Genomic DNA, 24,851 nt, shown 5'->3' with positions numbered 1-24,851 from the left:
AAGTCTGGATCCTTTCTTTGTCTGAGACCGGGTCTGACACCTGTCTCCCTAGGACCTCGAGACGCCGACACTGCACTGGAGCGTCTTAGCCCCGCGGTTTTCTTTTCCATGTCGTTGTCGCCGCCTGGTGGAGTTGCGACGAATTCTGAACAGCCGTGGCTGCAATCCGAGACCTGGACTCGAAATGATTCCCCAGGGCCAAGTTGACACTTGAGCTAGGCCGGAGTCGGGCTGAGTGGGATGGGGAGTATTGCTCGCTTTGCGCAAGCCTCGAATCTTGCCTCCTCCCAGCCGGGTTTTCCCGTCCCCCTCCTCCTCCTGTCTCTTTCCTGGGTGCCGTTCCCCGCCTCCCACCCCCATCATACACACACACACCCCTTCTGATGGAACTGCTCCCCAAAACAGCAGGCAAAGATTGAGAGTCTGAGTCTGGGGGACGGAGGGCAACGAATCCAGATTTTATTGTCAGGGACTGGGAAAAGGGGAAGACGTGGGTGGGGGGCCGGGGTTGCTACATCGTCAAGCAGAAAGAGTTGATGTGGAGGGGAAGGCCAGTGGGGCCCGTCCCTCTCCCGGGTCGATGCTGGGAGGGCTGACGATACGGAAAGCACAGGGGGTGGAGGGAGGGAAGGTCACGACCCCGCCCGAATTGTGCAGTGGAGGTGTCTGGGGGGAGGGGACAGCCGTGAGGTCTAGGAGCTGCGATGGGGGAGGCTACAGACTGCAAATCCTGCGGAAAGGGGCGGGGCGGGGGCGAGGCTTCTATTGCTTTTTGCTCACAGTTTTGCGGAAGGCGAGGCGGGGGTGGGCTTGGACTGGACACCCCTTGCCCCCCTTGGTACCCCTTGGGCGATGGGTGCTGGTGAAAAGAATGGAATCCGGACTGGGAAGGAAGAAGGTGAGGGAATGGGTCTATAGGGGCATCTACTTGGTCCCACCCAAATGCCAGAGATGCCCCTAAGTGCTGCCCGTGGGCCCGGCTAGACCTGGGCTGGGGCATGATGCGGGGCGGGCACAGTGAGGTTGCAGGCGGTAAAACCAAAGTGCTTATGAGGGACCCAGGATCCCGCCTGCTCCCCTCCCCCTGCAGAGGACAGGGGTGATCACGGAAGCGCTTCAGTTTGGGGGTAGGGGGCGCCGGAGTCCCAGAGTCCGCTTATTGCCAAGAAAATCCATTTCTGCCCCCTGGACCCCGACCATGGCTTGTGAACCCCGTTTTGTGCTAGGTTGGGGGGGAAGGGCTGGATGGACATGGCTTTTGGGAGGGGGGGTGTCTCCAAGGGGGCTCGGGGGTGAGACGGCCCCCCCTTTTCTAGGGGAGAGGGAAGGGCAGGGGGCGGGGTTCCCTGAGATCTGGGGTGTTCCCCCCCTTCTGAAGCCCCCCTCCCCCGCTACCCCTCCCCTTTCCTGGAACCCCGTACCTCGGGGTGGGGGGGAGGGAGAGAGATCATTCAGGGAGTGCCGGGAGGAGGGGCGGGCTGGGCGCCCGGAGGCCTGGGTCCCGGCTGGAGGTGAGGGGGGTTGAATGGGAGGGGGTTCAGGGGTCAGGTTTCAGGTCAGTAGGGGGAGAAAAGAATGGGTCCGTGCGCAGTTCGGATGGGCCCGGGGGCGGGGTGGAGCAGGGGATGGGTGATTGGCGGTCCCTGGAGAAGAGGTGCGGCTGGAGCCGGGCGCAGAGACAGCGGGGAGCCTGCTGCCGCTGCCATCACCGCAGCCACCGCCAGGGGGCTGGGGAGCAGGCCGCCGGCCAGGGACTTGGGCAGTTCCTTGGAGAAAGTCAGCGTGCCCTGCAGGGGGAAGAGGGCGGGGAGGGGAGAGGGAATAGTCATTCTGTGGCCTGGCCAACTCCACCTCTCCCAGGGCGGCCAGCATCCCGTCTCCTCCCCTCCCCCCGGCTCGGACCCCGCTTTGGCCAAATTTTCCATCGTCCAGGCCTCACCGCTAGTTCTCCAGCGCCCCTAGGCTTCTTGTGACGGCTCAGTAGCGGGTTGGGCTTCCCGGCCACGCCGTCTCGGTGCCGCCGGCTGGAAATGTGCTGTAAGGACCAGTGCGGGGCGGGGTTGGGGGGTGGGGTAGGGGGTGGGCAGGGGGGGGCGCACCGTGAGCCACGGGAAAACAGGGAACTCACACCTCAGCACCTGGGCCTGCCCCTTCTGTGGCACCAAAGGGGGACCCTAAGGAAATGCCCTCCCCCGAGCTCCCCCTTAGCAGGTGAACTCCCGAGAATTCTCGCGAAAGGCCTCAGACCCACCTGTTTCAGTTGGACCTCCGAGTTGACCTTGACATTGCAGATCTCACAGTGGAAGGTTCGGTCCTGGGCAGGGGCCTCTGGTTCCCCGGGAGTGGGAGGCCCCAGCCGAGGATAAGCTTTGATGGGGCCCAGTCCACTTCGGGCCTCCAGAATTGTCTTGTGCTTAGTACCTGGAGCCCACAGAGGGCAGGGGGTTAGGGGTGGAGAAAAATTCTCCAGGTCTACGAAGCCTCAAATACCCACATTTCCAATTACAATACTGGGGGGCTGCATCAGGTGTGGGGGTTTGCCAAGCCCCTTGCGGCCCTTTCAAAGGTGGGTCAGGGGAGGGTCACAGTTACAAGAAATAAAGTAGGGAGGGGTTGGGGAGGAAACTGAGGAGGCAAGGGGCTAAGGAATGAGAGAGATGCTTAGGGAGGGAGACAGGCTGGTGAGTCCTAGAGGAAACTGCGGAGCTGGGAGGTAGGGGGCAGTAGCTGGCTGAGGACAGGGCCATGGGGGCCGGGAGGGGAGTCTTACCTTTGTTATGTGCCTCGAGCTGGGACAGGGAGTTCACTGCCACCTTGCACAGAGCACAGTAGAGCAGCCGCTTGGCCTTCTCCTCCTCTTCCTTGCTACCCCCAGGCAGGGAAGCTGGGGCTGGAGTCCCCCCTTCACCCTTGGTTGCACCCTGACCAGTCTCCGGAACGCTGGGAGGGGATGGGGAGCCAGGCTGTTTCTCTGGGGATCCTGGGGCTGGACCCACTCCATTCTCCATGGAAACTGTCATTGGGGGAGAAACATAGGGATCATCCCAGATAGCTTTCGGAGAAGATTCTTTATTTAGAGGAGACCTACCCTCATTTCCTGGAGGGCAGGGGCCCAGGAGTCCCCACCCTGTGACAACATGCATGTACTCATGCCCTGGACCAGAGCCACATGTGGTCCAGCTGCCGCAGGCTGGGTGTGAGACTCCAGCGCCTGGCTCGCTCTATGTAAGCTGGGAGGCTGACGGGTCCGGACCCACCAGCCTCCCGTTCAGCCAGGGTGAAGCTGGCATCCAGTCTAGCCAGGGTGAGAGGGGCATGGAGCAAAGACTCTCCCCTCCAAGGCCTGCCAGCCAGTCTGGGCTTTCAGCCCGGCCAGCCCCCTCTCAGAGGCCCAGCCAGCCCCCTCTCAGAGGCCTGCCCAGTCCCTGGGGAGGCATGCCAAAGAACTCTAGGAAGGGGCTGAAGCGAGGTGAGGAGAGCCTGGGGGAGACAGACACAGACATGGCGAAAGGGAAACAGAAACAGCAGAACCGGAGAGGGAAGAAACAGGGATGTGGGCTGCTCTATAATTCATGGCTCGATTAAAGATGCACAGGCCCCAGTCCTCAGCGCTGGGTTCTGGCCTCTGCACAGGGGAAACTCAAGCGCTCCCATTCTTGCTCCAGTGGCTGATCCAGTTTCCGGGTCAGGGAGAGGCCGGGGGTGGGAGTAGGGGTGGGGATGGGGGGCTGGTGGGAGGAGACCCCCCCCCACCCCGAGCCATGCAGATGTCCATTCTGGGATCTCTGGTCCATCCTGGGATCTTTCTTGTTTTCTCCCCTCTCTCTTCCTCATTTCTGCCATTCTTTATCTCCATCCCAATCTAGACAGCACACTCATATCTCAATCCGGACAGGCCCTCCTGGCTTTCAAAAGCAGGACAGGTTTCCTTACCTCTTTAGGGAGGTACCCTAGGAACTCAGTGAGGTAGTATACATTAAGCATTGAGAATGGTGCTAGACAGGCAGTGTTAGCTACATCACCACCATCGTCAGCCCCCTTTGACAGAGACATTACCAAATGAACACAAGATGTTCAGGCTAAGAAGCAGCTAGAACACAATTAGAACTCAGCTCACCTGCTTGCCCTATCCGTGCATCTCTGAGGACAGTGTGTACATGTGTGTGTGTGGTGAGAGTGAGGACCTGTTTCCCAGTTCTCATTCTTAGGGTGAGGCAGGAAGGACAGGCAAGGACAAGGAGGACATGGGGTTGCTGAGTCTCCCTAGAGTTGGCCCTGACTGACATCTGATGTGGTAATCCCGGGATGGGGGTGGCTCAGATCTTCCTGTCTTGATAGTCCTTCTTTCTGGTTTCTTGGCTGGGAATATGGTTGAGGATGGCCATCAGCCATGAGGGAGAAAGAATCTCACAGATCTTCAAGTCTCAGTCCCTCATGTCCCCAGAAAGAAAATTCTGGCCTAGAGAGGTCAAAAGATCTACCTAAGATCACCCAGGGAGTTGCCTGGGTTTCCGGGGCTCACTCCTCCCCGGTGGAGCGGGGAGCCTCCGTGGGCAGGCCCTCAGATAGCTTCTTTCCCCGGCTCCTCTGCCCAAGATGAAGGGGCCTTTCCCTGCATTTGATGGTTCTCTTTCTTGAGAAGTCTGCCAGGTGGCCTCACCCTAGCCCCTCTCTGAGTCACTGGGCAGTGGGGAGGACAGAGAGTGGGGACTCTGCTGAGAGGAGCTGGGGCGGGAGTGGGGGTGACAGGATGGAAATTTTGCATCACTATGGTTGGCTGCAGGACTCACCTTGGGTGGGGGTGGGGTGGGGGCTGAGGAAGAGAGATGAAAGCAAAGGAGAGTTCTGGGAGTGGGGACAGAATGGAGGAGATAAGATCTGTTGAAGGGTGTGGGGGTGTTGGACTTACCTGGACGGGGGGCTACACCATCTCCATTTGGGGGGGTGCTGCCTGGGGGAGCTGGGTCTCCTGGTTCCCGGACGCTGGGCTCTCTGCCTCGGGTCTTGGCAGCCTCAATGCCTTTGACTCTTCGGGCATGGCGATTACCCTTGTAGTGTGCCTCAGCCTGGCTCTTTAGGGATGGAGGAAGAGAAGGGAATCTGAGATCACCTTTCATCTGGGATCTATCAGATCCTGGGGTGGTCTCAGCAGGCTACAGTAAAAGCTCTCCCCACGCCAGGGATATGTAAAGCTTTACACCGAGGAGCCCTGATTATTCCTGGGGCTCAGTCACGGGGAACCTCGGTCCCCATCTAGCCCGGGCTCTACCCCACCACCTCACCCAGGGCCTGGCTGCTGACTCAGGCTTCCCACCTTGTCCAGGGCTGAGGGAAAGGGAACTCACGTCTATGCATGCTAAGTCGCTTCAGTCATGTCCGACTCTTTGTGACCCCATAGACTGTAGCCAGCCAGGGTCCTTTGTCCATGGGATTCTCCAGGCAAGGATACTGGAGTGGGTTGCCATGCCCTTTTCCAGGGGATCTTCCCGACCCAGGGAAGAGACATAACCCGAGTCTCCTATGTCTCCTGCATTGGCCGGCGGGTTCTTTACCACTAGCACCACCTGGGAAGCCCACTCGCACCAACAGGGGAAATGGGAGGGGCCGAGCAATCCAGCCAGTCTGCATCTCCTTTCTGCGCTCATGTCCCTGGCCCCAGCATCCAGCTTTGCTGCTTCCACGCTCAAGCTGGGAGTCCCAGGAGCATTGAAGCCTGGGCTCTACCCTGAATACTCCCCCCTGGTCTCATTTTCCCTGAGGCCTCTGTGGACACCCTGGAGGACCCTGGCCCCAAGCCCAGCTCTGGAGACAGAGACAGCAACAGAGACAGCTGTCAAAACAGAGCTGCTTGGTGGGGGGTGGGGGTGGTGGGGGTGAGGGAGGGCAGAAAGAGGGGAGGGCTGCCTGCCCCTGGCCCCTGGCCCCTCCAGTCTCACAGTGAGTGGAGCCAGGGTTGGGAGAGGGGGTTCTTGGGGTCAAGGTCAAGGTGAAGTCTAAATCTGAGTTGGTCCTGGCTCCACCCCCACCCTGCGTGCCTCCTCTGCTAAGAATACACAATCCTGGAACCACAAAAACATCCAGACAGGGTAAAGTAGAAATAAAAGGTGTGGATGGGCAGGACGAGATTGACAGCCCAGGGTGGGGCAGTGGTATGCAGAGTCTGGCAGCATGGTGTGTGTGTGTGTGTATATATGTGTGTCCTGGGGAGAGAAATAGAACATGCTTTCTTTTCCCCTGCTCAGCAGAATGAGGCTGTGCTGTTTTTCTCCAAAAGCTCTCAGAACCTGCACCCCACAGAGTCCCCTACAGACCCATAGAAAAGGGAGCCTCAGAGGAGGATAATCTGGGAGGCCAGATACATTGGTTCTGACACCTAGGTTTGGGTGGCTTCTCCCATGGGAGACACTTTCCCACAGGAGAGCAGTAGGGGCCAGACCTTGGGTGTGATTTGGAGACAGGAGGAAACCAAGAGGTTAGAGGGAAGTGGGGGGTGCTGGGAGGAGTTTAGCAGAGGCCAAGGAGGGCACTGGGCTTCCTGGGTGGCTCAGCAGCAAAGAATCTGCCTGCCAGTGCAGGAGCCTGAGGGTTTGATCCCTGGGTCGGGAAGATCCCCTGGAGGAGGAAATGGCAACCCACTCCAGTATTCTTGCCTGGGAAATCCCATGGACAGAGGAGCCTAGTAGGCTTCAGTCCTTGGGATCGCAGAGTCGGACACAACTGAGGGACTAAACAACAATAAGGAGGGTACACAGACTCTGCAGGGGAGCCAGTCATACAAGTCAGCCCTGCACCCAAGACCAGCGGGCCAGAGGCCACGCTCCCACCTGGACACAGATGGCCACCTGTGTTCTAAGAAGTTCTGAGGCAGGAATGCCTCAGTCCCTGAGGGAGGAAGTTATAGGGCACAGGAAGAATGTCTGGAAACATTATGAGTTGAATTGAGTCCCCCAAGAAAGATCTCCGGTCCCTCCAAAGGGCTTCTATCATTCCCGCCCCTCCTGCAGTATCCTCTGAGACCCCCTTAATCCCCACCCCTGACCCAGAGCTCCCAGCCCCCACCCTCCCACAAGATGCCCCGCAGCCCCTGTTCTGCCCGCCCCACCCACTGGGTGGCTGGGTATCTTACCTGAGAGTTGAAGCGGATCTGACAGACATTGCAGGAGATGACGGGCCGCTTGTTCTTGAGCAAGGGCCCCCCAAAAGTGTGGGAGAGCACAGCCTTCTGCACAGGGTCCATCTGTGGAAGCAGGCTGGGGTAAGCCAGGGACCCCAGCACAAGCTCATGTCCATCATAACCCCAATGGCAGCAGCTGGGCTGAAACAAAGTGCCCAGAGCTTCCTCCCCACTCCTCAGTGGGCCAGAAGGCCCCGAGCCTCGGTTCCCTGATTCTCTCCCAGCCCAATCTTCATAGCACTGGAAGGGCCCTGAAAGAGCCACTAGCTCAATGCTCCCATTTGACAGAAAGTAGAAGTGGCTTGCCCAAGGTCACAGCATGCGTCAATAGCAGAGTTGGGACTTGAACCTGGACTCCTGCATCCATCTGTTATACCATGAAGGTCGAATCCTGTCACAATGACCTTTTTCCTGAGCTAATCCACCAGAGGCCCACTTAGGAAGTCCCCAGAGCATCCCAGATCCTACGGCCTTCAGCTAAAGCCTTTTCCGGCCTTTCAACCAAGCCAAGCCAAGGAGACAGATATTCCTAGCTTCCCATTTCTGGGCCCCAGGTTGCCCTAACATGCTCACTCCCTGGACCTCTTAAGAGTAGCAGTTTCTAGAGGGAGTGAAAGAACTCAGGCAAGAGTAGGTGGATCCAGTGACTAACGGGGAATAAGGGGAAGCTAAGAAGCCGGTCTGGCCTGAGGAAGCCCAGGCATCTTCTGAACTCCCTCTCTCTGGTCACAGGGCTTCTAGGGCAGGGCTGTGGGGCTGGGCGGGATTAGGAACGGCCTCTGCCCCCACCCTGGATCAGCAGATGTCTTTGCAGTGTCCTGCCAAGAGTTCACATGAGGAGGGAAGAGGATGGGAGTTTCTCTCTGAGGCTTTCTGCTATCAGGGGATGAAGCCAGGGGCCCAGAGGCATGAAAACTGCCTCCCTGCTCTTCCTCCTCCTTTCTGGCCCCTCAGTGGCCAGGGAGAGGCGAGCCTGGAATGCAGTTGAGGTTGTGCAGGACTGGGTGATCTCTCGTAAGCTTAGAACCAAATGAGAGCTGAAACCTTATCTCCTATGATTAAGTGGAAAAAAACGTTGCTGGAGACTGAGGGGGGTCCATAGCTCCTTAGGTGAGGCCCTCCCTGTGCCCAGGTCTTCATGATTCCCAAGGAGGCAGTGGTGAGAGACAGGAACACGGAGCAGGGTGAAGAAGGTAGTCTGGAGGGCCCACACATCCTGGCTCCTCTCTGCTCCCCTCAGTTGTCTCACTGGCTGCTTGGGGTTAATGTCAAGAAAGGGGCTTCTGCATCCCTGTGAAATAGGCCACCCCCTGGCAGTAGCAGAGGCAGGAACCAGGTTCAGATAACCAGGCTGACAGACAAGTGTCCATTGCCTGGCCTGCCCATGGCTGGAAGCAGCCCCTCTCAGTGGCTTACTCTTCACCTCCTGGAATCCTAGGTCCTTTTTGGGGAAAAGCCAAACAGGGGAAGACTGGGTGTGTCTGTGTGTGTCTAGGCAGGCTATGATCAATCTGTGCAGGGGTGGAGTGTGAAGGCGTGTCACGTGCTGTGTGTACATCATTTATGGATCAACATTTCTGTGTCGGGGGCTCTGCTGAAGCCATGAATGGTCAGGTTGTGCAATCTTCAGCTGTGTGTTTATCGGTGTGAATGTACGATGTGTTTGGCAGAAAGATAGACAGACCAAGTTGGAGACAGGCTTTAATCACAAAGAGGAGACATGTGACTGCACTCGACTCTCAGCCCCTAGCCGACAGTCCTCCCTAATCAGGGACCCCCAACCCTGCCCCAGGGATCCCCGCAGCTCCTGGACGTCCTCACATGCTGGGTGGGGAATGGAATTCAGCCCAAACAGAAACCCAATCTGGGCCAGGAAACCTAAGTCAAAGAAAACTGTAGGGAGAGAGAAGTGGGAAGGAGAGGGGGACACAGAGGCCCTGGGTTCTGTCTGTGCCCCACCCAGCACCTCTGCCTGCTCCCCAGGGTGGCTGAGGACCAGTGCCCTGAGGATGACCTGGGAGTTGACCGTCCCAGCATCCATCCTCTGCCAACAGTCCCTCCCCGGCTTGGGTCCTTCCTGCAGGGCGAGAGCCTTTTCCTTTGCACACCCCACTCCTCAGGTTTAAGTCCATGAACACCAGCTAAGGGTGGGGGTAAGTAGAGAAGAGGGCAGCAACCCAGCCAGGTGGGTCCTTCCCACCCCGTCCTCCGGGAAGTGAGGAGACACCGGGCTGAAGGTGAAGGCTCCTGGGCCCAATCCTTGCGCAGGTGGAATGTGAACCACTGAAGTGCTGCTCCAGGCCAAGGTCAAGAGGCCCTGGTGACCTAGATGAGGGCTCTCTGGGGAGGGTGGAGGCCAGCGTCTCCCAGAGCCCATTCCACTCCAGAGCCCCTTCCCTAGGATTTTGGCCTAGACGCTGTCTGGAAAAGTCCACAGAACAGTCCCCTCCCACCTGCCCTCCAACAGCAGACATGAAAGGGAATCGCTCCTCTAAGCTGGGGCAAAATGAATCAGGAAGGGCAAGGGGGAGGGAAGGGGGAAACCAGATCAGGAACACGAGGAGGGGCTCTGATTATATTTCCTTCCATTGCCCTTTATCTGATGGCACCACTGCCCCTGTTTGACCACCCCACTTCCCCATCCCCCCCAAATAAAGACAAAAAAGGGAAAGGGGTGGAATCTCGGGGATGGGGAGACCTGAGAGGCAGGAAGGATGAAATAGGAAAGAGAAGGGGCTAGAGGATGTCCAAAGAGCAGGTGGAAGCTGGTGGGGGAGGGATGCTAAGAAGAGGACTAAGGCTGAGATGGGGTCAGGGCTGCTTTAGGGATCTGAGCAGCGGCGTGGCAATCGGAGGGTAGGTGTAGGACCTGATGGGAAGTCTTAAGATTTGGGGGACTTCGAGGATCTGAGAAACAGAGGCCGGGGTATCCAGTATGGTGGCAGCAGGCTGCGGGGCGCCAGATGGGATCCGGAGATTGGTTAGGGCCGCGCCGGTCGTGGGGGATGGGCCGGATAACCCGAGGACCAGGCAGAGAGGTAGGGAGTCGGACAGGGGCGAGCGGGCGGGGATTGCGGGGCGGGGGTGGGGGGCCGCTGCGGCAGCCGCGGGGGCCAGGGAGAGAGGAGGGGCCGGGTGGCTTACCCTGCGGGACCCCGGGGGACGCGGCTCCATGGCCCGGGTTGGTGGACCCGGGCGGGGAGGCCGAGCCGGGCCGGGCCGGGCAGGCCAGGGACGCGGCGCTCGTTGCCCGGGTGGCTCGGGGCTGTGCGGCCGGGCCGGCCGGGAGAAGGGGAGGCGGCGCCGGCCCGGCCCGGAGCCCGCCTCAGAGGCGGGGCCGTGGGAGGGCCAAGCACGGGGGCGGGGATAGGGAGCTCGGGAGGGATAAAGGGGCGCTAGGGCGAAAAGAGGATGGGGTGTCCATGTCCAGACACTCGTTCCAGGAAGACCTAGTCCTGGTGAGCGGCATGGGTCAGACGCCCCATTGGGCTTCCTCCACTGGGGACCTTGCTGGGGCTTATATCCCTACCAATCCCACAGCCGACCCTGTTTCTCTAGCTTGGACCTTTCTCCTTTCTCTCACCCCTTCCACCCTCGCTCTTCTGCTAACAGCTTCTCTTTCGAGTCCACAGACGACCCTTCTCCTGCTCCCTCTGCACACCGCCCCCGTGCCCCTTTTACACGTCACTTCCCCTGCTAGGGATGGGAGACGGAGCCCCGGTACCCAGGTGCCAGGCACTGCTCTCCTAGTGACTCCTCTGGATGGTGGAGCTGGGGTCGCCCAGGGCAGAAGCGACCTCAGGCTGGGGACATCATCCCTAACCTCTTCCCACCTGCTCCGCTCGCCCGCCACCTGCTGGAGAACCAGCGTCCCGAAGAGCTTATGCTTCGTGCACTTGCTGCCCTCTGGCGGTCGAGTAGGGACAGCACTGGGGGATGAGGGCCAGGAGGGCAGAGCAGCCCACTCCCCCAAACACTTCCTTATCCTTTTCTGGATAAATCCTAGGAAATTCCGGCTCTCTCATCTCTGGATCTCTTCCCCTCTGTTCCACCTAGGGCCGAGAGATGAGCGAAGCAGGGGCCAGGAAGCGGAGAGAGAGAGTCTGTCTTTGGGAGACAGTGAGGGATATTCAAGGGCAGAGGGATGAGTAATGCAGGGAGGGGTCTAAAGAGTAAGAACTACCGGAGTAGGAGAGATCTGGAAGTATTAGAGCAGCGAAGGGGAGACTCTGCCATGAATAATAATATCACCACCACCATCTAATGTTGATTGAGCCCTTGGAATGTGCCAGCCTGTGGACTGAGCTCTTTGCATGGATTATCTAATTTAATCTTCACAACCACTATTGGAAGTAAGTACTATTATTATCTTCATTTTATAGATGAGGGAACTGAGGTTTAGAGAGGCTAAATAATTTGCCCAAGGTCATAAGCTAGTAAGTGGCTGAACTGGGATTTGAATTTAAACCTGGGCAGCCTGACTCCAAAGCCCTGTACTTAACTGCTGCACACCACTGCCAAGGCCTGTCTGCAGCTTTTCTGCAGTCCTTGTTCCCCTGCAGAATTTGACACTATTGATGCAGCCTGCCACACACTCTCACTTGGCTTCTTCAACTCAACAAAAACCCAATTCTGTCCCCACCCCCTCCTGTGGCTCCTCCATTTCCTTTGCTGGAGCCTCCTCCTGTTACCACTGCCTAGTTCTGCATATTCCCCAAGGCTTGGGCCTTGGCCAAACTACCTTTCTCTCTCTGATCATCTATAAAATAAAAACAAAAGAAATAACATAATAATCATAGCAGCTTACCTTGAAAACTTACTTCATGCTAGGCATTATGATTATGTAATACAATTCTCACAATAACTTGTGAGTTGGTACTATTGCTGTCTTATTTTACAGCTGATAAAATTGAGATTCAGAGTGGTTAAGTAATTTGCCTAAGTCACACAGCCAGTACTTTCAGAACATCAATTTGAAGCCTGTCAGTCTGATGCCAAAGTTGGTGTTGCTCAAAATCTGGTCACACTCTCTCCAAGCTTATCCATGCTCCTGGCTTTAAATGGCTTGTCCCCACGAGAGGCCGTGGAACCATGAACCCAGGGAGTCAGAAATCTGGGATTAGCCAAGTGAATAGACTAAGTAGCTTTGTGACCTTGGGCAAGTTACTTAACCTCTCTGGGTTTGTGTTTCCTCATCTATAAAATGGGGACAAAGGGGTCTTCCCTGGATGTCCAGTGGTGAAGACTCTATGCTCCCAATGGAGGGGACATGGGTTTGATCCCTGATTGGGGAACTAAGATCCTGCATGTTGCATGATGTGGCAAAAAATAAAAAATAAATGGGGACAATGATGGGAGACCTGAGGTTAAGTGTCAGTCAGGTATGCAGATTGCGGGGAAAGTATTCTCAGCACCTTCTGCTCCAGTCACACCCAATCAATTGCAGTTTCTCAAATGCTCTTTTCTAGTCCTTGTTTCAGTCTGGAATATTCTCTGAGGCCCCTTTTTAAATCCTACTAATACTTCTTCAAAGCCCAAATCATAACGTCAATGCTCCAGCTTCAATCCCTTTTTCCTCCACTATTTTTTTTTTTTCCTGCTCAGCTCCAGTTGGCCCCTCACCACATCCAGGGAGTCTTTTCTGATACTCCTTTGGGCTGCCCTACAAGCTGCATGCCTCCAGCACAGCTCTTCTCACACTATAGGGTAAATGCTAAGTTGTTATCTTTCCTACTACACTGTGAGCTCTCCAAGCAGACTGAGTCGTGTGTCCCTGACACCCAGTACAGTGCCTGGCACAGAGTAGGTGCTCAAAAATTTTGTCATTCAATTGAATTTTTGTGACTGTCTCTTTTGCCATATTTCGAACCCTTCCTCTGCTTTGCACTGTAGATCATTTCATGCACATCTATACTTCTTCCCTGAATATAAGCATCTTTAGGACTGGAGCAGGTTATATTTATCCCCACATCTCCATCATTTCTAGGACAGGACCCTGCTTATAGTCACTATCAGTTTTCTTGTCTATAAAACAGGGATAAAATGGCAGCTACCCCATAGGGTTGCTATAAAGATTGAGATATGAAAAATGCTTTGTAAATGTCAAAGTGCAATGCAAATGTTGATTTGGATTCCTGAGAAGAGGTTGGAGGGAACAGCAGGTATGAAGAGAACTCTTTTGGAGTTAGATGCTCTGCATTCAAATCATACCTTAGGCACGTACCGTGTCAACTTAGATACATTCCTTCAGGGCCTTAGTTTCTGTCTTCCTATATGTCAAACTGGAATAATAGTGTCTACTTTGTTGGGTAGTGAGAAGATTAAATGAGATCACATGTAAAGAAACATCTACTGGTCAGGACTCGCTTTTTCACTGCTGAGGGCCCAGGTTCAATTCCTGGTTAGGGAACTAGGATCCCATAAGTCACCCAGTGTGGCCAAAACAACAATGACGACGATGACAGAACCATTTATGCAGTGCCTGATGCATAGCTGATGCTCAATATGCTCATAACTGGATATGGTTTGATGGTGGGTTACTTGAGTTGAATAAAGCTGAACTTTCCCCAAACCTTTAGCTCCAGCCAACTCTCCAGGCCCCAAGTTCCAACTGTCTGTTGGACATTTTTGGCTCAATGTCCCACCGGTCCACCAACTCACCATGACTTCAAGTGAGTTCAGCAGCCTCACCCCAGGCCAGCCTCCTCCGACCCCCTGCCTCTGGCAAGGTAACTTCTTTCTCTCGGTCACCGAGGCCCGAAACCGGGAGTCATCCTTGACTCATCCTCTCTCTTCTCCCCTGATTCCCAAACCCTGGTTGGTCACCGTACCCTGTGAACATTTCCCTGGAAACACCTCACCCCTCCCCCTTCCCCTGCTCACTCTGCTGCTGTCATGGGCCTAGTCTGGCTCTCCAGGCTCCCCTGCAGGCTCTGGACAGCACCTTGTTTACAGTCAGTACTCCCTTTTCTTATCTGTAAAAGGAGGGTAAAATGGCAGCTACCCCTAGGGTTGCTATAAAGACTGAGATATGCAAAATGCTTTGCAAACCTCAAAGTGCAATGCAAATGTTGGTACTGCAGGGCCAGCCTCCTGACTGGCCACTGTCCTCCAGCCTTTGCTCTCTTCCCTCCTGCCCCACTCACCTGCCTCAAACACTGCTTTTCCAGCTCACTCTCCTGATCAAGAATGGATAATGTCTCCCTATTTCATATAGTATTAAATCTAGACAACTTTGGCCCTTCAAGCCCTACCGCACTAACCCTCCCCTCACCAACAGTGGGCTCCAGAGAGATGGAGCTTACAAACAGGCTGCCTATGCCCTTGTGGAGTCTCTCTTTCCATCTCCTTGTCGTCACTGCCCCCAGTCTAGGTCTCATGACTTCTCTCGATGGTGGACTGAATGAGATGATTCACATAAAACACTCAGCACAGTGTCTGGCCCGTAGCCGAACTTCAGTGATTATTAGCTATTATGGACATTGTTGTCAATAGTATACCAGAAAGTCAGCGATGCTTGTAACTGACTAGAAGTGAGGGATGGGGCCCTGAGATAAGGAATTAGACAGAATAGGAGAAGGCAGGGATGGATCCGAGAGAGAGAAGGAGCCGGGTGGCAGGAGGGTGGCGAAGGCAGACAGGCAGGTTGCTACTCACAGCGCTGTAATTGCTGAAGAGGCCCAGAGTGGGTGCCGGCTCCAGTGGGAAGGGCAGGATCTGCTTGAGGTCCAGTGGGGGCTGCATGATCGGGGGCTGCCGTAGCAGAGGGAGGGGCCCTGCCCGGCTCAAGCTGCCTAAAGGGCAGAGAAAACATTATGTCGGGCAGGAAGACTGACACTTGGGAGCCCCACCCAAGCCTGGCAGTCCCAATCCCCAGCTGGGGCCCCCAAACTCAGAAGTGCGACCGACCCCCATCACACACACTTCCCCCTGCTGACTGGCTCCGGAGCAATGGAGCAAGGTGCCCTGTGGGCCTGGGGGAGGGTGCAGATCTGTGGTTCTTCCCTTCGGGGTGATTTTCACTTCCCCCTTCTCCAGCCTCCCTCTGCCAAGACCTTTAGGCATTTTACAAACCCAGAAAGATCACAGGCCTTATCTGCAGGCCGCCTGACAGACCAGCAGGACTGGGAGTCCCAGACCCCTGGCCACTCCCTTCTTCCGGTTTTGCTGTTTCCCCAGGGGATCCCAAAGGCTTACCCCAGGGAGAAGAGTCAGGTAAGTGATTCATCCCACTGCTTAGAGGGGAATATTGAGACCTGGATTTGAAGGAGGGCTGCTGAATCTTTCAGGCTCCCCAAAGAGTTATGATTTTGTCCCAATTGTAATTCATAATGAACTGTCGACGTCCGGGGTCAGCGAGTGGCATTTGCTCTGGGAGGCGGGCTGCCTGGGACCATTCTCAGAGCTCCTTCTCCCAACTGGTCTGTCTTCCCCAGGCACCTCTGTTGGTCGCTGCCGGAATGTTCACTCCGGCTCTGCAGGAGGAACTGTGACCGGCCTCTGGGAGGGGAATGCCTGGGTCTGACCCCAAGGGGAAATGAAAGTCCAGGCCAGCCACGCCACTACCCTCCCTGAAACCTTCTCCTCCCCCAGAGCCATGGGAGGAGCCCTGCCAGGCTCCACGGGGTGGTCCCCAAGGCCCCAAGGACCCCTCTGAGCTTCTGCTGGCCCAGCTCCTTTCTGCGATCTCACTGTCCACCGGTCAGGGAACTCTGGCTGCCCTTCACGGCTCCAGCAACCCCCTGCCAGCACCAGGGGTTCCCAGGAACAAAGGCAAACCCAGGAGGCTGCAAGCTTAGCCCCGTCCTCCCTTGACCTCACTGGGGCAGAGGGTCCCCCCTCACCCGGATCCTTTCCTGCTCCCTTCAGAGACAGCCCCCTTTCATACCTTCAGTGTCTGGTGCCCTCTGCCCCCAGGCAGTGGCCTGGCCCTGGCCCCCCAGGGGCCTGGGCCTGACAGCGTCCCCTTCCCTTGGTTCTGCCCCCTGCCCCCTCCCTTGCCAGCCCCCACCCCCAGTCCAGTCAGTAGAACCAGCCAATCAGAGTCCTGGAAAAGTGGGGCAGAGGGGAGGGCGGGGGAGCAGGGATTAGGGGAATCAGAGGCAAGAGGGAGGGGGTGGGGAGGGCTCAGGCACAGCTGGGGGCAGGGAGCTGGTCCAGGAAGGTTGGAGGGGTCTGCCTTTTTCACCCACTGCTATGACTGCGTGGTGGCCAAGGGGCCTGAGGCTGAGAGGGGTCAAGGCTGCTGGGAGCTTGGGCGGCAGACGTCTAAGGGCTGAAGGAGAAGGGTGGGATGCTTAGCCTTGGCCCTTGGGCAGCTGAGGGTCTGTAAGTCATGTCCATTCTCTCCTCACCTTGAGGTTGCGAGGGGGTAGGGGGGCAGAAGAGAGACAGACAGACAGGCAGACAAAAGTGAGTGAGAGAGAATGGGAAAGACTGACAGAAGCAGAAATAGGTGACTGAGAAAAGGGACACAGACGCCTGGAGAGAAGAGGATAGGCGACAATGGAGAGGCGAAGAGAGTAAAATGAGGGAGAAGCAGAATACCGCAGGACGCTGGACACAGAGCTAGGGACAGGGCAGAGAGGCCAGAAAACAGAGAACGAGAGAGGAGACAGAGGGAAGCACAGGCTGACGGGGTGGGCCGACCGTCTCCCCTTCCCCTCTGTTCCCCCCGTGGCTTCTCCCTTCTGTGCCCACCCCCTCCTGCCTGGCACACAAGGCCAGGGCAGCCTTAACGAGCCCCGGGCGGCATCAGGAATGGTGAGAGAAACCTGAGCGCTCCCAGAGTCCCCGGCACCCAGCACCCACCCCGAGCAGCTGGTTAGGGGCTGGCACTTGCCCCGGCCCCAGAGAGGGCAGCAGCTCAGCTCCCTGACCCTTTCCCTGGCTCAGGACTCTCCAGGTCCCTACCCCTCAAACACCCAACTCAAAGGAGAGAGGTGAGTTCCGCAAAAGGCAACAGAAAAACAAATATATCCAGGCATTCTGAGTATTAGCACATTTTATCTCTGAGGGAACCATTCTATGCAGTAGCTAATACTAGGTTTTAACCATTTGACATATGAAGAAACTGAGGCTCAGAAGAGTTACAAAGACATGGTTGATGTTACACAGCCTGTAAGTATCAGGGCTGAGATTTCAATGACGATCTGTCACCCTCTGTAGCAAATTCTTCCTCTGCTACATAACCCCAAAGTGCTCCCGTCTAACTCTGAATTCAGCAAAGATATGAGCAAGGCTTCCATCTTGTCCAAGGAGAGGAAATGGAGAGCAAGTTCCATGCACCTCCTGGGGCTGGAAGAAAAGAGGTAGCCACCACTTGGTTCCCTCTGGCCAGCAACTCATCTTTTCCACTGACATGAGCCCAAGGGTGGGGGGAGGGAAGAGGAAGTGGGAGGAAGGAACTAAGGATGGAGTGAAGTGAGGAACCCAAATGGACAGCTAGAGATTCGTGTGCCTGGGTCCATTCCACTGAGATCTGGGGTGGAAGAGGGGCAGACGGCAGCTTATGGACCCAGTGAGCAGAAACAGGCCTCTCAGTCTGATAGCCCAAGCCTCAGTCCTTTCCTCTCCTTCTTGGGAATAATCACTTTATTAATAACTTGCCACTTTCTGGGGGTCCACTGTATGCCAGGCACTGTACATACACGCCTCCCTGTGGATGGCTCCACTGCTCACTAGCTGGGTGACTAGCTTGTTTCCCAAACTCTCTGTCTCACTTCTCCTTTATCAAAAGAGAGCAATGGTATCTTGCGTTGTGGAGTTTTTGAAAAGATAGAACAAATCCATGTACAGTGCTGGCCTGCCACAAAGAAAGCTCAATAAATGTTTGCTAAATAAACAAATCCTCATCTTTTAGATGACGGCCATCGATCAGAGAGGGGGAGTTACTTGACCAAGGTCACACAGCTAGTGAGGCATTTGAATCTGGATGGCTGGCTCCAGACGGGGCTTTCAGGCACCACACTTTACTAGGGGGGGAAGAGGGAGGGGCAAGAATATAAAGAGGGCTTCGCAGGAGGAAATGAAGCAGGAAGTCTGGGCTCCTGATGGCTGGTTAGGTGAGGGCTTCAGGGGGGTTTGGAGGAAGAGGAGGTGGACAGCAAATCGGAGTATGTATGTGTGTGCTAGTGCACAGGACTGTGGGCGTGCACACCATGTCAGGCAGGGCAGGGAGGAGCTGGGGCCTGGGTGGGACAGGCCACTCCAGAGGGAGACTCATTAGAGTAATTACCTCCAGCAGATAGAGCCCCACCCAACTCTGCTGGGAGAAGCCAAATGCTTTATTAAAGACTGTTCCCAGCCAGTTTAGGGGGTGAGGTCTCGGTCCCTTGGATGCATGTCCATCTGCCCATTTCTGCGCCCTACCTGGCCCTAGGCACTTTGATCTTGTTCAGGTTTCCCCTCCAGCACTAATCCACGACCAAGCCAGGTCAGACTCCTTCCATCCCACTCAGGGCTGGTCTTTTCCTTCCTTTCTCCCCAGAAACTCTGACCAGGTGGGAGTCCCAGCCCTGGCCTCTCTTAGGTGGGCCTGGGGCCTGAAGCTCCTGTGGCAAAGAATGGGAGTGTCTGCCATGAGCTGGCTCTGGGAGTGGCAGCGTCTGGTAGGAACAGGATCCAGGAAGGGTGCTAGGGTAGGGCTGCAGGTTAGTGTTGGTCTGGAGATTAGACCGGGATGAGATTCAAATCAGAGAGAGGATTTGGGGTTAGGGTGGCAAATGTGTTAGGGCCCATGGTCGTGAAAAACAAGGGGTCAACACTGTGTTAAAGTGGGAATTATGCTCTGGGGTCAAAGGAGAAATGAGATTGGCATCTGGACTTGAATCTCATCTCTAATCCATTTTTTTCTCTTTAGGCCTTTTGGTCTCTTCTAAACCCCAGACATTTTTAAAACTAGGGGGTTCGGGGGGAGAGCCTGGAACCGCTGGATCTCACTTTCTTGACCAGCTGTCAGGTATCTGTCCCCTGCTTCAGTTTCCCCTGTCTTGGCAGGAGGCAGGCTGAGTGCTGGGAAGGCTTTGAAGTCAGAGATGAAAGCAACAAGGGGATGATTATGAACAACTACTCAAAACATCATCCCTAATAACCCTGGGGTGGATGTAGGTGGGGGCAGGGCCTAAAGGGAGGAGGTGGCCAGGAAAGGAAGAAGGAAGACCCCTGGAAAATTTTCCCCAGCCTGACTGGAAAGGCCTCCTTCAATGCCCCTAACCCCCATAACACCACACCAAGGGCCCAGTTGCAGAGGAGCATAAGAAAAGCTCAGAATAGGGAACCTGAGCCCAGAGTCACCACCTTAAATCTGGGCCCACAGTCTAGTTCTTGAACAGGCAGGCTGGGCCGTGCCTGCTGGGCAGGACACCCACACACAGCTTCAGTGGACCTCAGCATTTAGAACCTGAAAACCTTAGAATGGGCCTCAGGCCCAGCTGGCAGCTTCCTCCCTCCTTCTTTCCTTGTCTAAGAGAGCTAGGTGTGTGGCCCACCAGGCTTCCCACCGGTCTATGGGCTTGGCACAAGGAGAGAGTTAATTACAGTGTCTGTCCTCAGGCAGATGTGGTGGGGGTCCAGTTGGTGGCCCCAGGCATTCTTCCTGTGGTGGGGTCTTGGTCTGGTACTAGCAGAGGTCCTCTCCAGGGCCTACTGACCAGGAGAAGCACAGCTCCAACCGGTCTGTCCCAGACAAGCGTGATGCTGCCTCTGGGGTTCGTGCCCAGGGAGGGGCCAGGGTGTGGGGGATCGCACAGGTTGGAGGAATGTGGAGCCTGTGCTCTGGGGACCTGACTCCAAATGTGTTGGTGGGGGTCACACAAGGGTAGGGATTGTCTAGATGGGAGGGGAGTCTCTTCCCTGCTAGAGATCCTCTTGGGAAGGAAAGCAAGCAACCAGTCATTCGTGCCTCCGTTGGCTCATTCATTTAATGGATTTGATGGAGTGCCAGGTGGAGGGAGGCAGACATGGAGTGGTGAGAATGAGGAGATACAGGAGGGGGAGAGAAAGAGATGGAAGAAGGAGGGCAGAAGGGAAGAGAGACCCCTAGTGGGAGTCAGCAGGGGTCAAGCCAAAGAAGAAAAGCAAAAGAGCCAAGGAGGCACCAGGAGAGGGCTGAGGCGGGAGCCAGGCCAGCCCTGGAGCGCCAGCATGGAGCCAGGTGTCCCCGATGGGGGCAGGGAGCCCACAGGTGCCTGACCTGGTGGGCAGTCTCCCATCACAAACAGGGCCCAGGAACCGGCCTAGCCAGGGCAGGGATCAAAGATTAGAGGACAGAGCACAGTAGTCCACCGGTAGACTATTGTGGAGGCAGGGGCCTGGAGCCGGGATTTTGAGAGTCCTCTCCTCCCCCACTCGGGGCTCCCTTCCCATGTAGGTCATGATGCTGGGGAGGCTGTGGTTGAAGGGATGTGGAGCCCCGCGGGAGGCTCCCTCCCCCATCCTGATGCTCTCCGTTGCCCCTTCCTCTGAAGGTGCCCCTCGGCCCAAGGCAGGGGTGGGGGTAGGGTGGGGGAGGAAGGAAGAAGAAGGAAGCCGGGAAGGAAGGGCCCGGGCCGCCAGAGCTGGGAGAGAGAGGGGCAGGTCCCGGCGTGTTGGGGCAGGATCCTGCGGAGGCAGGATCCGAGCTGCAGGGGCCCTGGGATGGACAGTTTTCCCCTCTGCCTCTCCCCAGACCCCTTATCTTCAGCCTTCAGGTTCCCACCTCCCACCACACACACCTCGAAACTACACCCACCATCTTCTCCCCTCACCCGCCCCCCCACTTCCTCCTTTCCCTCTTATCCTGGGCTCAGAAGGGGGTCGGAGTGTTTGAGCTAAGGATGGAGGAAGGCGCTGGGGGTGAGGGGGGGGCGGGTCAGAACCTTTCGCTCAACTCCACCAGGCCAAGGCCAGCCCCCTCCCCCAGCCGCTCGTAGACAGTCATATAATATTCATGAGGCTCATGAATACGCAATGTGCTCATTGTGGGGCTGGGGTCTCACTCGGCTCTGCCTCCCCCTTTACCATTCCCAGGATTACCGGGAGAAGAAGCGGTAGTTTGGGGAAGGAGGGGGCCCCAGATGTGGAGCCAGATGAAGGGGGAGGGGGGAACCGGTTGCTGACGGGCGGCCGCAGTCACCGCGGTGCGCGAGGTTGGGGGGTGACCTACTGAGAGGGACCCAGGAGCCTGGAGCCGCAGAGCCCACTCACCGAGGATCATGCTGGGGACCCAGGCGCCCGGGGGTTCCGCGTCGCTCTGTCCCGGGGGCCGTTCTGGCCGGGCTGGGGGTAAGGGGGGTGGAGTCGGGGGAGGAGCAGAGGCCGGCCGAGGCGGAGCGGGGGCGGAGCCCGCAGCAGGTGAAGACGGGAGGAGGGGGGACCCGGGCACCCGGGGCTCCAGGAAGGGGCGTCTCGGCGGCTCCTCGCCCTCTCCCGCGTTCTCTTCTACTTGCCGCCTCCTGGATTTACGGTGACACTGCAGCCAAGGCTTGGGGAACAAGAATCTAGAGGACGGTGTGTGCTGACACAGGAAGCTGGAAACTAAGATGCCTGGGATCCCGGGAAGGGCTGAGTCTGAGGGCGGGAAGTCTAGCCATGGATTGATACGGGGTGGGGGTGGGGTGTCTAAATACTGTGGGGAGGGATGGGGCCAGGGTGGATGGGACACCTGAATCCTCTCCGGAGTGATGGACTGGGCAGAAGTGGAGGGTGGGGGCAGAGAATGTTTGGGTCCTCGTTTGTTTCTCTGGCTCTGCAGCAGGATGCCTGGGGGCTGGGTCTCAGAGGTGAAATGTGGGGTTGAAGATGGATCCCCGGTTAATCTCTGGCTGGGATCTGAATGCCTAAGTCCTAGGGAAGGTCTGAGGGAAGAGACTGCAATCAATGGACCCAAAGAGGTGGAAATAGATGCTTGCAACTGAAATCATTAGGGCAGCCAGAGGTGACAGGAAATCCAGAACTGAGGCTCAACCTTGTAGATATGGCCTGGATTGGTGTGGGGATGGGAGCGTCTATCCAGGGCCTTCCCCACTAAGGTGAGCTTGGGCTAGAGAGGCCTGGTGGGGGGTCTTTGATAAGGTGGAGGAGAGGATGGAAGATAGAACAGACTGTATGTGCTGGTGAGAATGTGGGGGTGGCAGGGCAGAGTACAGGACACTGTATTCTAAGCACCAACAGGATGTATTCTAAGGCAGGCAACTTGGACCGCAGCATGAGGCTGGAGCCTGGGAGTCTGCGAGGTGTCTGGAAAAGATGCAGCTGCTGCAGCCTGGACCTGTCTGTACCTGCCCCAGGAGGGTGGGCGGGAGGATTTCCCAGAATGCCAAGCAGCCAGCTTCAGGCCAGCCCCAGCCAGAGGGAAAGTAGGTGTGACTAGGAACTAGAACACTTAGGATTTAGGGAGAGTGGAGGCGGGGAGACAGAGGTCGGGAGGAGGGTGGGGGGGGGGGGACTGGCGCCTTGGAATAGTCTAGAAAAGAGGAAGAGGACTGGAGCGTAGCATTCCTGGGTTCTGCAGGAAATTTAGGACTATATGGCTAATTAAGGTACAGGAAGTTTAAGTTCCTGTTTCTGGGCCTCAGCAGCTTCTTGTCCTCACCCCACTGATCTGGTTTGAAAAAAATATCTGTTTCTCTACCTGCCGAAATGCTCCAGCTCAAGGGCCAGTGAATTCTGGGGGTCCTAATGCCTTGGTCTTGTTCTGATCCAGAGGCCCAGAGATCTAGGGAGACTGTGGCTTTATGCCTAAATCTGACCTTGGGGGAGGAGGTAGGGTCTCCTAGCCCATCAGAGTTTGTCCTTGGGGTCCAGATCCGACTTACCACCATGCTGTTCCAGCCTCGTATCACCAAGCTTGCTCTTCCCAGTTCTTGTTATATCCACCCCCAACACACATATACTCCCTCCTTGCCTCTTGCTATTCTTTCTCCTCCTGGGCAGACTCCCGAGCAGACTAGAGTCAGCATCAGACATAGTTGATTAGTGATAGAGACCCCTTTGCCCTCAGCTTTGTCCACCCTCTCACTCTGTACCCCCCAGGACCCTGAGTTAGAGGGGTCTCAGAAGGGGGGTTGCTTAGCTCGCCAAGGGGAGGCAGCTGGCTGGAGGGCGGGGTGACCTTGCAGGCAGCTGGAGGGGGGCAGTGTGAGGGGTGAATTCATTATTGATGAGCCCTGCACCCCGGGCTACTAATGAGCCCAGGCCGGCTGCTCTAATTGATGTCAAGAAACTTGAGACCCCCAGATCAGCTTCCCGCTTGCCAGCTGCCTCTCCTAAGCCCCCTCCCCCTTACGCGCCCCCAGCTGCTCTGTTCCCGTCCCAGGCCTCCTTTCCGTTTCCACTGACACAGACAGGGCTAGGACTTGGGCCTTCCCCTACTCTCTTGTCTCTCTGCATCACTCAAGTCTCAAGATGAGAGGCAGACATGCTTTGGAGGAGCTAGGAGATTCAGAAGGCGAAACTTACCAGAGCCTGAGAATTACAGTTCAGCGACAGAGAGATTGGTGCTGGGTTACATCTGCAGCACTTCTGAGCCCAGGGAATTCCTACCTTGTATTGTGCCTCCTTGAGAGAGACCTTGTCATTCTCAGACTCAAAGGTACAGGCACTAACTACAGACACACCCATGATACCAGCCCAATACAGCCCACTTCCCCTCCTCATTTCCTCCTAATCATAGTGTAAATCTCATATTTGGCCCCTGGAGTATGGCTGTTGCCATTCCCACCCATCCCCCAAGAAGGCGAGTATGGGATTTCATTCTTGGAGAAGTCTCAGTGCCTTGCTATGCCACAGCTGTCATCCTTGGAAATATTGGGTAGCTCGTTGCCTCATCAGGTCTTGCCCTCCCTATAGTCCTTCATTTATGGGTTCTGGGAAGAAGTTTCTGAGTTACAGAATTATTAAGAAGTTGAAGATTGGAGTGTAGAGCAGGTATGAACTCCCAGGAGACATATTTTGAGATCATGCTAAAACTGCGAGGCAGGAGCCTAAGTTAATAAGAATTGTCTTGATGGGGGAAGAGGGTGAGGACCTCATACATAGGCTCCCTTCTGCAAATTCCCATAAATTTGTGACTGTGCTGCCCTCTGGTGGCTGACCTCAGTCTAGCAGGACATAGACACGTTTGCCTCTAACAATCCTATTTGAATTTCAGCACCCCTCCCCATGCTCTTGCTGGACATTAGTTTAAGATAGGCCTCCAGGAGACAGAGGATGCTGAGGGGTTCCCTCACTTCATCTTCAAAGACCTGAACCGTCTGTCATGTCGGTTAAGAATAGGGCTTTCACAGTCAGGCAAGGCTGAATTAGACTGTGACCTTGGGCAAGTTATATAACTTCTCTGGACCTCAATTTCCCCTTGTGTAAGTGGGGTTAATTGTGCTTGCCTCACACATTTAATTTGATCGAAATTAGATGAGATAATGTATGTAAACTATTTAACATTCCCTCATGGAGAAGGCGATGGCACCCCACTCCAGTACTCTTGTCTGGAAAATCCCATGGACGGAGGAGCCTAGTGGGCTGCAGTCCATGGGGTCGCGAAGAGTCGGACATGACTGAGCGACTTCACTTTCACTTTTCACTTTCATGCATTGGAGAAGGAAATGGCAACCCACTCCAGTGTTCTTGCCTGGAGAATCCCAGGGACAGGGGAGCCTGGTGGGCTGCCATCTATGGGGTCGCACAGAGTCGGACACAACTG

The 24,851-nt window shown here is 56.1% G+C and overlaps 1 protein-coding gene and 1 long non-coding RNA gene across 10 annotated transcripts in view; one reads left to right on the top strand and one right to left on the bottom strand.

The window, feature by feature from the left end:
* Positions 1–435: 435 nt before the first annotated feature.
* Positions 436–23,759, bottom strand: ZNF385A (zinc finger protein 385A). Of its 8 annotated transcripts, XM_027967222.2 has the most exons (9): positions 16,062–21,423; positions 15,371–15,673; positions 14,831–14,967; positions 7,127–7,237; positions 4,910–5,072; positions 2,771–3,013; positions 2,252–2,421; positions 1,940–2,035; positions 436–1,787 (listed from the first exon to the last, which is right to left on the bottom strand). In XM_027967222.2, exons 2-9 carry the CDS (start codon positions 15,399–15,401, stop codon positions 1,557–1,559), a joined length of 1,182 nt encoding a protein of 393 aa, XP_027823023.1. In that variant the 5' UTR covers positions 15,402–15,673; positions 16,062–21,423; the 3' UTR covers positions 436–1,556. The 8 variants fall into 8 exon arrangements, with proteins under 8 accessions (XP_027823023.1, XP_042102570.1, XP_027823024.1 ...); XM_042246636.1 differs by lacking the exons at positions 15,371–15,673; positions 16,062–21,423 and adding an exon at positions 23,612–23,759; XM_027967223.2 differs by lacking the exon at positions 15,371–15,673.
* Positions 15,233–24,851, top strand: part of LOC121819099 (uncharacterized) — a 20,775-nt gene continuing 11,156 nt past the window's right edge. For both annotated transcript variants that reach the window (XR_006059289.1, XR_009600218.1), the window contains exon 1: positions 15,233–15,388. This is a non-coding gene — a long non-coding RNA (uncharacterized LOC121819099). The remainder of the gene's footprint in view (positions 15,389–24,851) is intronic.

This window comes from Ovis aries, chromosome 3, assembly GCF_016772045.2.
Source record: "Ovis aries strain OAR_USU_Benz2616 breed Rambouillet chromosome 3, ARS-UI_Ramb_v3.0, whole genome shotgun sequence".
Classification (NCBI taxonomy): Eukaryota; Metazoa; Chordata; class Mammalia; order Artiodactyla; family Bovidae; genus Ovis; species Ovis aries.
Note: the sequence above shows the minus strand (reverse complement) of the source record. Positions and strands in the feature narration are given on the sequence as shown.

Coding starts and splice junctions, on each gene's coding strand:
- ZNF385A (XM_027967222.2), bottom strand. CDS start 15,401: ATGAATCACTTACCTGACTCTTCTCCCTGGG. Junction 2,036..2,251: donor CGGAGGTCCAACTGAAACAG/GTGGGTCTGAGG, acceptor TGGTCCTTACAG/CACATTTCCAGCCGGCGGCA. Junction 1,788..1,939: donor GGGGCGCTGGAGAACTAGCG/GTGAGGCCTGGA, acceptor TTCCCCCTGCAG/GGCACGCTGACTTTCTCCAA.